Source organism: Gadus chalcogrammus, chromosome 7 (assembly GCF_026213295.1).
Source record: "Gadus chalcogrammus isolate NIFS_2021 chromosome 7, NIFS_Gcha_1.0, whole genome shotgun sequence".
Taxonomy (NCBI): domain Eukaryota; kingdom Metazoa; phylum Chordata; class Actinopteri; order Gadiformes; family Gadidae; genus Gadus; species Gadus chalcogrammus.
Window position 1 is genome coordinate 29,343,960 of NC_079418.1, and position 16,522 is coordinate 29,360,481.

Sequence of the window (16,522 nt, forward strand, 5' to 3'; positions counted from 1 at the left end):
CTATTTCTGGGTAACACATCAGTGCATAACTGTCTATTATAGAGTCTCAATAGAGTCTCAATAATATTCTACTCTATTATATTCTGTTTCTGGATAACACATCAGTGCGTTGCCGTTTGTTTCCCCATTACTACACCTAGTCTCTACTCTATTCTATTCTATTCTATTCTATTCTATTATATCAGTGCGTTGTCTATCAGTAGAGTCTCTACTCTGTCCTGTTCTATTCTATTTTATTTCTGGAGAACACATCAGTGCGTGAATGATGTCGGCTCCGCGGTTCATTTTCCACCGGTCGAGCCTCAGTGTGTTTTGGCTCGCGGAGAGAGCCCCCGCTTCCTCGCTGCTCTCCGGCCAGGAAACGTGTGATGAAGTCAAGCCCCGGAGCTCCATTTCATGGTCACAATTAAAAACAAAGGGCTTGTTTTCAGCGCGGATAAGGTGAACGCGGGCGAATCGGTGAATGATGTCCTTGGTGTTTGGTGGGTGGTTTTTTTTTCCACCACGGTTTTTTGCCGCGCAAGAGTCTCTTCCTCTTGGAGACGAAACAGAAGCCCGCGTCCCAGCGCCAGATCAGGGCTATCCTTGATCATCATTATAAGAAAAAACAGGGCAGGAGTGGAAAGTCTGGTGGGTTTGTGCTGGCGCTCGACTTCACAGCTGACAGGGTCTACCTGAAGATGGCCTGCAGACATCTCTGAGCAAGAGGCCTTAACGAACCACTTACTGCTCGTTAACGATATGTACCTTAGGCAAACACCGTTCCAGCCAATTGCATGGTGTTTCCACCTCAATTAACCCTATTTTGGAAATGATTGTATGTTGTACGTCCTGCCACTTATTATATGCACTTATTGTATGTTGTATTTAGTTATAGTACTTAGTTTTGTAGCATCTTATCCTAGATATCTTTGTTGTACACAGGGAATGGGTAAACCTAGCGATCGTTAGTAGGCCTACTTTGCACTTGTTTCTATGAACATTCGTACTGTACCGATAATATATTGTTTCACTTTCTTATGACAAACTATACTTATTGTAGGTCGCTTTGGATAAAAGCGTCTGCTAATATGCCCTAAATATAAATGCAAATACAACATAGGTTAGCACAGCCTGGCTCCTTCAGGGGGGACACATAGACAGAGTGAGTTGCAGTATTAATGTCAATCGGACCGTGCCGTGCATGTATAGTTCAGTGAGTAGGCCCACAGACGTGTCTCTGTCTGCCGTCTGTCTGGGAGGAAGGGTTCCGTCCGCGGGGAACACCGAGAAACGGGGTCCGGTCTAATCCGGTTAGCTATCACAATAAATTGAGGCTAATATCGAGGGGCCGAAGTGAAGTCACACAGCTGGTGGAGAAGCGATATGGATGCGTGGAAGTGTGTCCAAAACGGAGGAGGTTTTGCGAAATCTAAAGGCAGTTAGTCGTGATAATAATACAGAGGGCTCGACCGGCCGAGGTTCTATTGGCCCCAGGACACCGCACAAAAAAAACAAACCATCAATAATTAAAATCCCACTATTAAAACATCCCCAAAATACAGAGGCTTAGTGCTACTTCAGCCATGACTCACGAATGGAGAATAAACAGAGAGAAAGATGGAAGACACAGATTCATATGAACATTGGACTGTTTTGGGTCCAGTCCTCGTCAGTTAGCCGGACGTATTCTTCGATCCGTTCTTGTTTATCTTTCAAACCACCCCTTCCACCACCAACACCACCCCCACAACCCAGCTCTCCTTCCCGTCAGTCCAAGGGCTCTGTGTGACTCTTAGCACTGGGTGGCTGGGAGACGGTATTAAGGCTGAAGGTCTCCATGGCAACCGCAACAATACCGGACCATTCCAGAAGGCCCCGCAGACCACTCTCCTCGCCCCAACACATGCTGGCCATACCGTCTTGTTTTTCTGTTTTGTTTCTTCGCCACACACGCTTGACCGATGAGGAGCCAGCCAAGGTGAGCCAGTGGCTGCAGTGAAGGGACATTTGTTTTTCTCGGCGCACCATGGCTGGTGTTTAACTTTAACTCAACTGCTCCCTCCCCACTGCAGTGAGTGCAGTGCTGTGCCCCACGCCAATCTGCTGGATTCATCAGCATGACCATACGGGGGGAGGGGGAGGAGGAAGGGGTGAGAGGGAAGAGGGGGAGGAGGAGGAGGAGGAGGAGGAGGGAGAAGAGGGGGAGGAGGAGGAGAAGGAGGGAGGAGGAGGAGGAGGAGGAGGAGGAGAGGGGGAGGAGTAGGAGGAGGAGGAGGGGGTGAGAGGGAAGAGGGGGAGGAGGAGGAGGAGGAGGAGGAGGGAGAAGAGGGGGAGGAGGAGGAGAAGGAGGGAGGAGGAGGAGGAGGAGGAGGGAGAATAGGGGGAGGAGTAGGAGAAGGAGGGAGGTGGAGGAGGGAGAAGAGGGGGAGGAGGAGGAGGAGGGAGAGGGGGTAGAAGAGGAGGGGAAGAGGGTGAGGAGGAGAAGGAGGAGGGAGAGGGGCAGGAGGAGTCAGAAGGATAGAGAGATCAACTTTAGTCCATTCTGAACGGCAGCTAAGAAAGAATATCACATTAATCGTTTCATGTCCGTGTGCAAGGATGGACACACCCTCACTGCACGCACACACACACACACACACACACACACACACACACACACACACACACACACACACACACACACACACACACACACACACACACACACACAGTGGCGCAAACACACAGTGGCGCAAACATGCACAAATGCATACACTCGATTGCTGCTTGTAACAGTCATGTTCTATAGAGCACAGTAAAGATTTATATGGTCAAACTGGGCCTTGTGGCTGAAGTCCAGGAGGCAGATTATGGGGGTTGCATCGCCAGCTATAATGTGGCTCAGACTGCACGGAGCCCTCCTGTGCAGTCTCGCCTGTCACTGTGGTCGCAGGGAGATGATGTCACAGCTCGCACGCCTTGAGATTCTGCAGATGTGCAGCGCGTAAGGCCAGGTTGTCAAAAAAGCAGTCAGGCCTGTGAGGAGTTATTTTCACTGTGACAGAAAGGAGGAAGCAGAACCACTAGAGGGAGCGCATCAAAGACCCTCTCCTTCAATAATATATTTGTAACGTTGACAATAAACTGTAGTTCTTATTCCTCTGGTGCTCGATTTTATATTAAAACAGAGAGGAAATGATGTAATTTCCTTAGTGCTCGACCAATCACAGCCAGAGTTGAACAAAGGAACCTTTCAATAGGCTGGAGAAGAGGAGGCATGCGGTTTACAATCGCACTAGGACACACACACACACACACACACACACACACACACACACACACACACACACACACACACACACACACACACACACACACACACACACACACACACACACACACACACACACACACACACAGATGGAGAGGTCGCTGACCAGAACCTCCCTGTCCCAGTGGACCAATAGGCTTCATTAAATCTGTCATCTTAAGAGGCCCTTCCATGTGGGTGAGTCCAGTGAAGGACTCCATGGTTGGTGGAACAAAGCACCAGGGGTAGAGCTGGCTGGAAATAGAAGTATTGCAGGATACGTAGTCGATGTTGGAAGACCATACTGGTCTCATTGTGTTACCACTGTCGCTGATTCCTTCTCTCGTTCCTTGAACCTGCGTATTCTAGCTTATTTTTAGTGTGTATGTGTGTATCTGTGTGTGTGTGTGTGAGAGTGTGTGCACATGTCTTGGCGTGTACGTGATATACAGGTGTGTGGAGCCTGAGTTTAAAATGCAACCTAGTCTTTTCTCGCTCTTGCAATCTCACTCTTGCTCTCTCGCTCTCTCCGGTGCTCTCTCTCTCTCTCTCACTCTCTCCTCAAGTCTTACTCTCTCTCTGCCTCTCTCTCTGTCTCTGTCTCTGTCTCTGTCTCTGTCTCTCTCTGTCTCTCTCTCTGTCTCTGTCTCTGTCTCTGTCTCTCTCTGTCTCTGTCTCTGCCTCTCTCTCTGTCTCTGTCTCTGTCTCTGTCCCTGTCTCTGTCTCTCTCTGTCTCTCTCTCTCTCTCTCTCTGCAAGTCTCTCTCTCAGTATGTGTTGGTGGAGGTGGTGGACATTCCTAACATTAACCCTCCAGATCATATGAGCACCAGGGGAGTGCTTATCGAGTCGGTGCCCTATCTGCACAACGAGGGCTGTTCGCTCCATCCATCTCCCCTCACCTCCAGCTCCACCTCGTAATAGAACCCTGCACTGTTTACCTCTCCCTTCCATCCACCACACCGTCATAGCGTGTACGAGCTAAACGCTATCACGCTCCTATGAATAAAAACAGGTGCTATGACTTAAAACCTGGAGCGAAATAAAGGCAACCCGAGTGAGTGAGGGAGTGGTAATCCCTCAAAACACGGACCTATCCGACGGTACATCAGAACAAAGACTCGCTCCACGCGCACGCACGTACGTACAGTAAACACAGCTTGATCAGACTGTGTCGAGACACCTCCTAACACGGTTTCGTTCCCCTTCCCTCTCAGGTGTAGCCGGACCCAGCCATGCCGATCACAAGCGAAGGGTCCAGAACCAGAGGACGTGGCGGCGGAGCCTCGTCCCACGCACTCCCCAGCCCCGTGCCGCGACCGTCCCGCCCGCTCCTCCTCCCCCACGCCACCGTCCTCCTCCTCCTTCTCCTCCTCCAGGCGGCGTCCCCGGCGACGGCGTTGGAGCTCCAGCTGGACGAGGAGCAGCCCGCCGGGACCATCGTGGGGGACATCAGCGCGGGGCTGCCGCCGGGCGTCACCGCCAGCCTCTACTTCATCTCGGACCACGAGGGCAAGGGCCTGGGCAGCGACCTGAACATCGACGAGACCACGGGCATCATCACCACCGCGCGGCGGCTGGACCGCGAGCAGCGCGACCGCTACAGCTTCATCGCCGTGACGGTGACGGGCTTCACCGTGGAGGTGTCGGTCACGGTCAACGACATCAACGACCACGCGCCCACGTTTCCCAAGAAGAGGGCCGTGCTGAAGATCCCCGAGCAGACGGCGGTGGGGACGCGGTTCTCGCTGGAGCCCGCCACGGACGCCGACCAGGACCAGCTCACGGTGCAGGGCTACGTGATCAAGGAGGGCAACGTGGGCCAGGCCTTCCGGCTGGAGACCAAGAGGGGAGCGAACAAGGTGCTGTATCTGGACCTGGTGGTCAACGGGGTTCTGGACCGGGAGAAGCGCTCCGCCTACAGCCTGGTTCTTGAGGGCTTCGACGGAGGCTCGCCCAAGAGGATCGGCTCCATGCACCTGGAGGTGACCGTGACGGACATCAACGACCACGCGCCGGTCTTCAACCAGAGCCGCTACCACGCCATCATCTCGGAGAGCCTGCAGCAGGGCAGCACCATTCTGCAGGTCAGCGGCGTTTCACTCTGTTGCGTTAAACACAGTTTAGAGGCCAAGAAGGAATTTCCATGTACAATAATAAATAAAGAATATGCAAAGCCCACACTTGTGGGTTGAGGGAAAGGAACGATGCTTTATGACTTGTGAACAGCAAGTGGTTGTCAACTCTAGAACAATAAATAAGGAACTGAATCTGGCACAAGGGGCCGGGAATGTGACAGCACGCTTATAAACCACGACGGAAATGGCACTAAAAACCCACTAAAAAACGTTTATATACCTTGGATTTCCTCTCCGTGTCTCTGCAGGTATTTGCGTCGGACGCAGACGAGGGGGACAACGGCCTGGTGCTGTACGAGATCAACAGACGGCAGAGTGACCCCAGCCAGTACTTTGTCATGGACCTCAGGTCAGGGGTCATCACGCTGAACCGACCCCTGGACTATGAGCTGAAGAGGGTCCACGAACTGGTGGTCCAGGCCAGAGACAACGCCAGTCACCCAGAGGTACGATGCCTCATCCCCATTGTTGGGTTGGCTGAGCTCGGAGCGGCTTAACTCGTAACCGCAAGGTCGCTAGTTCGGCTAGCTAGTTGCTAGCTAGTTGCCGGGTAGCTAGTGGCTACCCGGCTCCTCCTAGCTTGTTTCCTTTGCCTCCTAGAGTGTCGAGGTGTGCCTGGGCAAGACGCCACGCCTCCCGACGAGCTGGCCTTCGCCTTCCATTGTTCACTCCGGCATGCATGTGTTTATGAACCGTTAAAAGTTGCTTTGGATAAAAGCGATAAAAGCTCCTAAATGCCCTGAATGTAAATGTAATCATCTGTAGCACACAAAAAATACCTCTTTGAGGAGGTCAAACATCTGTGGATAATAGTTGTGCAAAGTTGAGGTTAATGTGACTCCTAACGAATCCTAACGACGACATTGGTTCCTATTGTTTCCCAGGTGACCAACGCCTTCGTCACCATCCACGTGCGCGACTACAACGACAACCAGCCCACCATGACCATCATCTTCCTGAGCGAGGACGGCTCGCCGCGCATCTCGGAGGGCGCCCAGCCCGGCCAGTACGTGGCCCGCATCTCGGTCACCGACCCGGACTACAGCGAGTACGCCAACGTCAACGTGTCACTCGAGGGCGGGGACGGCAAGTTCGCCCTCACCACCAAGGACAGCATCATCTACCTGATGTACGTGGACCAGGTGCTGGACCGCGAGGAGCGGGACTCGTACGAGCTCAGGGTGATGGCCACCGACTCTGGGACCCCGCCGCTGAGGGCGGAGTCGTCCTTCACCATCCAGGTGATGGACGTCAACGACAACCCGCCGCTGTTTGACCAGCAGACCTACAAGCAGACCATCCCCGAGGTGGTCTACCCGGGCTCCTTTGTGCTCCAGGTAACCGCCCGGGACAAAGACCAGGGGCCCAATGGGGACGTCCGCTACAGCCTCCTCAAGGCCAAGGACACCCACTCCCATTGGTTCTCCATCGACCCGCTCACGGGCATCATAACCACCGCCACCGCCCTCGACTTCGAGTCCGAGCCGAAGCCAAGCATGCTGGTCGTCGCCACGGACAACGGCCGCCCGCCGCTGTCGTCCACGGCGACGGTGGACATCGTGCTGCAGGATATCAACGACAACACCCCCGTGTTCTCCAGAAGCTTCTACAACGCCTCCGTCAAGGAGAACACTCCAGCCGGGACCTGCTTCTTAGAGGTAGGAGAACCGTCGAGGAACCCCTTTGTTCCTCTTCCCTCCCCCGATTCCTTTGTCTTTGTCTCCTTCCACTGCTCTCCGCCTCTCTTTATCGCTCCCTTCCCTGCCTCCTCACTACCGTCTTCACCCTCTTCTCGTGTGTTTGCTGTGGGAACCTGCCATGTTTCATTATCACAGCCATCCTTCTTCTCGCGAGCAAAGCTAGCCAAAATATTATTGTCCGAGGGGCTGCAGCCAGAAGCGAGTACTCAGTGTCTCTCTGGCTGTCGGTCTCACCTCTGTGTTCGCTCTCGCGCCCTTCACTCACACTCACTCCCTAAGCCCTGCTTTGATTACTTCTGGCAAGCGTTTGATTTATACAGCTACAAACGGGAATCCGGGAAAATCAAAGTCGTGTTTGAAAAAGAAATGGGGTATGCGGTGTTACAGCGTGGATGGTGCACTTGAGAATGTTGACGTCTTTTCATGGGATTCTTTAAACAAAGAAGCGTCATGGCAGCTATCTGTTGTTTGGGTTGAAAGGGGACAACTTTTGACGAGAAGGGGAGCGACAGAAAGAGAGGCAGAGAGACAGAATCAGAGGGAAAAGAGTGAAAAAACTCCACCTGCATTCCGGGAAACGGTGTAAGTCAATTAAGCTTTCCTGGCTTGTCCTTTGGCTCACCTTAAACGGTAACTATGGTAACCAGCGGCTAGCTAGCAAAGGGTGAAGCCCTCTGACATTCTCGGCCACACTACTGTAGTATCTCAGAGCAACTTGACAGTCCCGCTTTTATCTCGATGTGTGCCGGCTATTACATACTGGGAGGGTCTCTCTTGAGAAATATTAAACCTGTGACCGGCGTTGTCTCCTCGCGCGGTCTTCACCATGCACACTTCACACCAGCTGCTCTCTCCCGCTGTGCTACACCCCGTGTTTTAAAAAGGTTGGAGAGAGAAAAAAAGCTATTCTTTTCTTTTTAATGGTTCTTATTGTATGCAATCACTTCTCCTGGACCATCAGGTTCGGCCCCGCAGCAATAACATCTTACGGACCCCCAAAAAGGCATAGAATCCGAGCCCCTGGGATTAGATAAATCTAGGAATTCTTTCTTTGTTGCAGGCTCAGTTAACATGTATTTAGAGAGGAGGGGGGGGGGGGGGGGGGGGGGGGGGGGGGGGGGGGGGGGGGGGGGGGGGGGGGGCGGGGGCTTTGTGGAATCTGGAATATGTCAGAATCATCTGGCCCGCTCCCAGAAGGAAGACAGGATCAGGGAAGAGGGAGTGGCATGGCTGCAGAGGGCTGACAAAAGACCAGGTTCAACTAAGATGGATAAGGAGTAAATCTGTTTTGGTCAGCTCGACCCCCAGGAACTGTTTGTTCAAGGACAGGAATAGGTATTATTGCCATGTATATAGTTTCCCTGATATCCCATAGGGCTGTGTGTATACATCTGGAAGCCCGTTTGGAATTCGGCATTCAGCCAGTGGAAGAACACTCGTTAAAGTTACCTGAAATGTGGATGACCTTTGACGTTTACCCTGGGAACAATTAATGCACATTTTGATGAGTTTTCCATTCCATTGTGGGACATAAACAGTTCTACTATAAGAAATGCAAGCGATTAATTGATAGCAGAAGTTTAACCCCCCCCCCCAAGTTGCTAACTCACTTGACCTCCGGCCCGGGTCACCAGGGATTGGAGCCCTATCCTGAATACAGGACTGGGGGCAGGGAAAACAGGGCAGGGTGAGACTCCGAGGGCTAGCGCATGCATACTCTCACAGGGCATTCATGGAGCCACGGCCCTGGTTAGTGTCTCCAATTACCCGCTCCTGCCCGTCTCTCTTATGGGAGGAAACCCAAGCACCTGAAGGAAACCTAATACAGGTTCTGAGTGAGGTAATCGAAACCCAGGTCCCGCTGGATCCGTACGACACGTGACCATCACAACGCACGCCACGGAGTTCAAGCCTTTTTAACCAGTACTTGACCGCTACCTGTCCACTCAATTCCTAGAGTTTAATCATAATCGAATATAACGTTGGTTGTCGAATTGAGCTCCGCCATCTGCGTCCATCACGGCCGGTTTTACAGTAGAGGAGAGCGGTCAGTCGGAGAGAGGCTGGCTCTGGCACACGCTCTCTGCTTGGACAGAGTAGTGTTCTCTGGTTCCACCGGGAGGAGCATTTTGGGAGGATAACAGTAGTTCATGTCAAAACACGTTCTGGGCCAGAGCGGTACGTGCTCCGCTGGACGGGATTCACACGTGAAGGCTGATCTGACATCATTAAGCTGTTGGAGGCCATGCAGACCGGGTTGTGCAGTTCCACGAGCCGCTTGCCGACCCTGTGAAGCTTTGCTCGTAGTTCTTCATCCTACACTTAAAAATAGCACTTAGCATTGTTTAGCATCTTATCCTAGCTATCCTTGTCGTATACTAGGAATGGGATAACAATTATTAGTGATTGGCAATTAGTTCCATGAACATCCTTACTCTACCGACAGCCGTACATTGTTGTTTCTCTTCTTCTGTCAAATGTCCTTCTTGTAGGTCGTTTTGGATAAAAGTGTCTGCTAAATGCCCTAAATGTATATTTATTTCCCTTTGTTTCCCTGACTTTCTCCCAATATTAACCATGAGGTGTTTGTGCGCATATTTTTGCTCTACTTTGTTTCACCAGGTCTTTTATGTTTCAGTTCACGCTGCTTAGTAGAGCCTTGGCTATAGTCGCACACCCGAGTAGAGTTCCCACTGAACTTTGATCAGTTCAGACTTTTTGATCTATGACTCCATTCTTATCCATTATCTGGTTATTATGATCTGGCCAAGGCCTGCCAAGTCGTCGTTACGGCTATCAGATCTTCAGAATTACTCACAAATTTGGAGCTGGGACCCTCATGCTGTTTGGTTTAGGACAGACTTTTTCTATTTTATTTTGGAAGGTCCTTTGGCCAGTGGCTTCCAATCCAAACGACTACGCTCTCTTTCCCCGTCGGCTGAGCAACGGAAAGCCTTGGCCTTCCCAGCCGACTGACCGAGTAAAAACCGGGGTCAAGGCTTCCGATTCACATCTTCAAGGATAGAAATGAAAGACGTGGTCTGAGGAGTGAAACAGACTCAGGAAACGTGGAGGCAAACGTAAAGAAATGACCATGAAGAGAATTGGGAATACCAGCTCATTTCCTGCTGTCTGCAGGATTCTGAGAAGAAGTGCGTGTGTGTGTGTGTGTGTGTGTGTGTGGGTGTGTGCGGGTGTGAGGTTGTGGGTGTGCGGGTGTGTGTGTGTGTCTTTGTCTCTGTATGTGTGTGTGTGTGTGTGTGCGCACGTTTCATGCACATACACCAGATGTAAGACATTGTGCGAGTGTGTGCCTTTCCTTTACATCTCAAAGCAGACGTGTGTGTGTGTGTGTGTGTGTGTGTGTGTGTGTGTGTGTGTGTGTGTGTGTGTGTGTGTGTGTGTGTGTGTGTGCGTGTGCGTATGTTTGTGTACGTTGGCCCCAACCGAGGTCTCCCTCTTCCCCGCAGGTGATGCGTCTCCTCCATCATGCACACCATGTGTTCCCCAGTCAGGGCTGTCACGCCGAACCACGATCACATACACAAAGGCACGCACACGCATGTTCTCCGCCGAGAGAGCGCCACACTAAACATCAGCGTGTGGAGCGGGCTGATGGTTTAAAAATGAACACCAGTGGGACGCGTTCCCAGTGAGAGGAGAGCGCTCAGATGAAAGGCACTGGGAGAAGAGCTGGGAGACATGGTGGTTTTGGGTCAATATTGTGAGACTAGATTGGATGGAGCTATGGGATTTCAGGTGGATGGAATATCTGTTTATTTTAATACGCGGCGAAGGTTTGAAATTAGATTGAATTAATTAGCCCGAGTCGTCGTACGGTTTTTGTAAAACACGTGGTTTCTCATTGTTACGATTGTAACCGAAACTCGCGTCAATTGATCGGTAACATGATTTTGCCACTGAGGTGTCCAACTTGGGAATTCGAGCGAACAAAAGCCGTATTTTACGTTCAGATTGTTTTTGTACTGTTACGGTTTAAAAATAGACAGCTCAACCCACTGGGTGTTTTTCGCCAGCGCTCTCCCTCTGTTTCGCATCCTGCATATTTCAGATGTCATAGACTTATTTAGAACCTTTCTAAGTATGGTTTACCACTCTCATACCGGCGGGGCTGTGGTCTAAGTCTGTCAGTGCAACAAAAAAAAGAAAGCTCTTTTGGTTCACGTTCTGCAATGGAACGGCTTCCTCAATGTATTTTATTACATCCTCGCAGCCGTCCGTACTGAACTTGTTCTGTACTGGGCCAGCGTTTTTAAGATTTTGGTCCCGATTAGTCTGCATGGCTCCAAATGATATAAAAAAATCTGAGTCTGGGTTTGAAAAAAAAGATGAAGTGATTCTAAACAGGTGCGGCTATTTCACCTCCTTCCAGCTAAACCGCTAAAATAAGCAATGTGTGCCCATCTGTCCGAACAATCAGGCATTGCGGTGGGAAGTCCGAGCGAGGACCCCGGGCTACAGGCTATTAGAGGGTACAAGAGAGACCCAATCATACACACACGTGCACACACATATAGACGTACACACACAGACACAGACATACAGACCCAGACATACATATATACATACACACACACACACACACGCGCACACACGCACACTTTCTCTTTTACTTCTCCATCTTCTCAGAACCCAGACATAAAATGAAGGTCTGACAGGAAGCTCTTCATCCCCAGCTTCCTGTTGGAGCGCCCCGGTCTCCTGCTGGTGTCACACTTAACAAGCCCCCCAGGAAATAAAACCCGGACCCCAGCTTCCACACTGTCCTTCAGATCACACACACACACACACACACACACAAGCACACACACACAACACGCACACACACACACACACACACACACACACACACACACACACACACACACACACACACACACACACACACACACACACACACACACACACACACACACACACACACACACACACACACACACACACACACACAATGCATTAAGCCAAACAATAAAGGGGTCCTTCTTACTATATATATATTCTAACCCCAGATATAACAACCAATTAAGATAATAGTTATAGCATTAAAGTTGCATCATAAGCAATGGATTTAAATTCTCAACAGTAGTCCTATGGTCCATTGCGTCTGAATCCATCCAATCCAAGTGTCGCACATGTGAAATCATTTCTGGTGTTTTTATTAAGCTGTCAGTCGGTGCAATTTGTCTCAATAAGCGTCACAGACATAGAGGCTTCAGGCCGGAACTGTCACTTTCCCATTGGCATTCCGGCTTTGGTGTTTGGAACAGGTGACCGTTTGTTTGGCAGGCTGTGGCTTGGGCCCACACACTGAAGAATTCCCAAAACGTGAGGACTCATTATGGCTGCGAGCAGCTGGCAACGTTCCCTGGGATATGAGCGTACGCTCGCACGAATGCACAGACAGACGCATGGACGTGCATACACACACACACACAGACACACAGACACAGACACACACACACACTTTCGCCAGCCGCTCAGCTGCTAGATCCGCTGACAGGTTGTGTGTGATGAGGGCTTAGTGATGTGTGTCTGCCATGGAAGCCATTCTCATGGCGGCTTTCAACACCGGCTGCACAGACGTCACCTGTTAGGGCGCCCAGACACCCATTACCGGCGTCCAAGTCCCCGGTATTACGGTCCCCCTTCTATCCTTGTGCTCCATAATCACATGGAAATGCATTTGCCATGTCTTCGAATTCAGCATTTTTCCCCCCGTAATTACTGTTAGATTCTTTTGATTCGAGGCCGTATGTTGACTCTACGCCACACGTCCGTATTTCCTGTCTTCAGCCTATCAGAGCGCCCGCTCATGTGTGATCTGATTGGCTAACGCTCCCGCGGAGAGGGATGCCGGCACGGCTCATTTAGCACAATACGCAGCACCATATGGCTTTGAGCGGCGCTTTCCTTCCCCCTTTCCTGTCTCCCGTTCTCTCTGTCTGTCTGTCTGTCTGTCTGTCTGTCTGTCTGTCTGTCTGTCTGTCTGTCTGTCTGTCTGTCTGTCTGTCTGTCTGTCTGTCTGTCTGTCTGTCTGTCTGTCTGTCTGTCTGTCTGTCTCTCTCTCTCTCTCTCTCTCTCTCTCTCTCTCTCTCTCTCTCTCTCTCTCTCTCTCTCTCTGTCTCTCTGTCTTTCCGTCTCTCCCACTGTCTCTCTCTCTTCCCTTGCCCCCCTCTCGCTGCCTGACAGATTTCATCTCCTCATGTCATCTGGTATTGAGTGCCCGTCTCTCCGCTCCTCCTCCTAACGTCTTTAGCTCATGTGCTTCGGCACGCTCGCTCACGGCTCCTACGAGACCACAGGAAGACGTGCTCTTCAGCCCAGCCGCCCCCGCTATTTAGCAGCCAATCGATTTGGTTCAATTTGGTGCGGAGACCCCATTTACGTACATCACGTATTTCTCCCGCTTGCTTTTGTTCGGTTGCCCGCAGGGGGAGATTGAGCCGCTGCACGCTGGGTGCCGTGAATGAATGGTGTGTGTTCCTCACGATGCGTGTCCGACTGGGGTTTGATCGCATTCGCATGCGTGCACACTTCTAGGAAAATAGGATTTGTCGTCTTTTCCAACCCAGACTTTAATTGGGAGTAGGCCTACTACTGAGTACGTAGTTGGCCGCGCGTGTTATCTGGCGCTGTGTCTCCTCTTTCCCTTTTAGCGCTCACCTCGAAACGTGGCCAGTTTCCATCCTACTGTACAACCTTCCCTGCGACGACAACACATTCTTTTTTTTATCCAGGAACAGATTCAGGAAGTGGTGGTTGAACACTGAGCTTTATTTTGGGCCGTGGGTCCAAAGCGATGAGGAATGTTTATTAAAGCAGACAAACTGCAACCCGATTCCCCTGTGCCTTCCTTCAATCCCCGGCAGCGCTTAATGTGGTGTTTTCCTCTCGCAGATAGCAATTTAGGGTTGAACAGGCAGATGTAAATACAGTGTCCAAATAAAAACTATGAAAATATGTGTTTGCACTCTGGAAAGATCATGTATTTTTAATGGAAGGTTCTCCGGGCACAATAACAACAACATCCCCATGCGGTGATCAGCAGGCTGACTAGCGTGTATGCCGGCAGACCACTGAAGGAATGCTATAGGCAAGGCTGCTTATCAGTTCTCTCCTGGTGAACACATTAGGAGCACGAGGAGACAGACGGGAAGCTGCATGTGCTATAATAGGTGGAGCTGTAGAGGTGTAGGTTTTTAAGCTTGTGTAGGTGAAGCTTGCATAGGTGTAGCTGGTGGAGCTGTGGCTTATGCAGGTGTAGGTTTCTTAGGTGTAGCTTGTGTAGGTGTAGATCATTTTGATGTAGCTTTGTTCAAGTGGAGCTTGTTTAGGTGGAGCTTTCGGAGGTGAGCCATGCATAGGTGTAGCTTTTAGCGTCTGTATTAGCTTGTAGCTTGTGTAGGTGTAGATCTTTTTGGTGTAGCTTGTACAGGTGTAGCTTGTGTAGGTGTAGTTTTTTTAGGTGGAGCTTGTACAGGCATCGGTGTAAGCGTCTTTAGATGTAGTTTGTATAGGGGTAGCTTGCATAGGTGGAGCTTGCATTGGTGGAACTTGTAAAGGTGTAGGTTGTTAAGGTTAAGCTTGTGTCTGTGTCGTTTTTATAGGTGGAGCTTGCACATGTATAGCTTGCATAGGTGAAACTAGGATAGGTCTAGCTTGTGTAGGTGTAGTTTACAATAGGTGGAGCTTGGAGAGGTGGAGCTTGTGTAGGTGTAGCTTCTTTAGGTGCAGCTTGTATGGCAGTGCTTGTGCTTGTGGAGGTTTAATAGCACCTGCAGCGGCAGCGGCTTCCCTTCCATCACCTGGGAGACAGAATGAGGCTGAGGACGGAGGTCACCGCAGAATCTCCAGCCAGGAACAGATGCTGCTATCACAGTTCAACAGGGACAGCTCCAGATAGCACTCACACACACACGCGCACGCACACACGCACCCACGCACACGCGCACGCACGCACGCACGCACACGCACACACAAACACGCACTCAAACTCACACAGATGTGCGCACACACACTCACAGGTATGGTCATAGACACAAATGCACACACTCACACACACAGGCATGAACAATCACACACACACACACACACACACACACACACACACACACACACACACACACACACACACACACACACACACACACACACACACACACACACACACACACACACATGTACACGCATGCACACTTACACACTCACACACGGGCTCTCATTCAGGCAGTCATTTATCGTCTTTTTCCTTCTCCTTATCGGTCTAGTCTGGCTTCCTCTGGGCTCTTTGTGCGTTTGGTTATCCTGTAGTCCTCACCTCCTCTCTCTCTCTCTCTCTCTCTCTCTCTCTCTCTCTCTCTCTCTCTCTCTCTCTCTCTCTCTCTCTCTCTCTCTGTCTGCCTCGCCCATTCTGCAGTTTTTTTGTTTCCCATCCAGCCTTTCTTTCCTTATCGATCTGCTGTCTCCTTTCTCTGGGAAAAACCTGGCACACACACACACACACACACACACACACACACACACACACACACACACACACACACACACACACACACACACACACACACACACACACACACACACACACGGGGGGGGGACCCAGGCCCGGTGGGGTTCAGGGGGGTCACACTAATCCAGTTACTCAGAGGGGTGTGGGTGTCAATGAGGGCCCTTCCTGTGTGTCCCCCGGTGTTGTTTGTCTTCGGAGGGGCCACACACCCAGACACAGCAGGTGCTCCGCAAACCAGCGGAGGAGACGCTCCTCAAAGAGGACGTTTCCCAGCCTCTCCGGTTCGGTTCCTGGGCTCTTGGAGAGGGGTCCCACATATTAGATTAAGGGGTCCTCTCTGCGGTGTGAGAAGCTGGCCCCTTTATGATGGGATACAGACGCTATTAAGAGTTTCGCTTCACTGTACTGTGTTTGGTCCCAAGCTGGCTCCTGCACAGAATATGCGTTTTATGTGTGCGTGCGTGTGTAGGGTTACATGTGCAGTTGTGTGTGTTTGTGTCTGCGTCCGTGTGTGTGTGTGTCTGTGTGTTTGTTGTTAGTGTGTTTTCGTCCAACCCCTGTGTTTTTTTTGTGTGTATGTGTGTGTGTGTCCGTGTGTGTGTGTGTAAGTGAGTGTGTGTGTGTGTGTGTGCGTGCGTCCGTCCTGTGTGTGTGTGTGTGTGTGTGTGTATGTGTCTGTGTTGGCTCCTCACCCCTCACGAACGTTGCTCGGCAGGGTTAAAGTGATCACTGCTCCTCAGGTTTATTTTCTCTGATGAATCATCCATTTAATCATCCTCACTCGTCCTCCCGTTTCTCTGCCATAGCTCTCTCCCGGGTACAGAGATGCTGAGAGAGAGAGGGAGAGGGAGGGAGGGAGAGAAAGAAAGAGCAAGAGAGTTGAT

At 51.0% G+C, this 16,522-nt stretch overlaps 1 protein-coding gene across 1 annotated transcript in view; it reads left to right on the forward strand.

Moving 5' to 3' along the window:
* LOC130386124 (protocadherin-16-like) overlaps positions 1-16,522 on the forward strand; it is a 59,286-nt gene that overhangs the window by 8,342 nt on the left and 34,422 nt on the right. The window contains exons 2-4 of the mRNA XM_056594902.1: positions 4,488-5,357; positions 5,657-5,854; positions 6,293-7,507. Of these exons, the coding sequence (XP_056450877.1) occupies positions 4,506-5,357; positions 5,657-5,854; positions 6,293-7,507 (2,265 nt within the window). The 5' untranslated portion in view covers positions 4,488-4,505. The remainder of the gene's footprint in view (positions 1-4,487; positions 5,358-5,656; positions 5,855-6,292; positions 7,508-16,522) is intronic.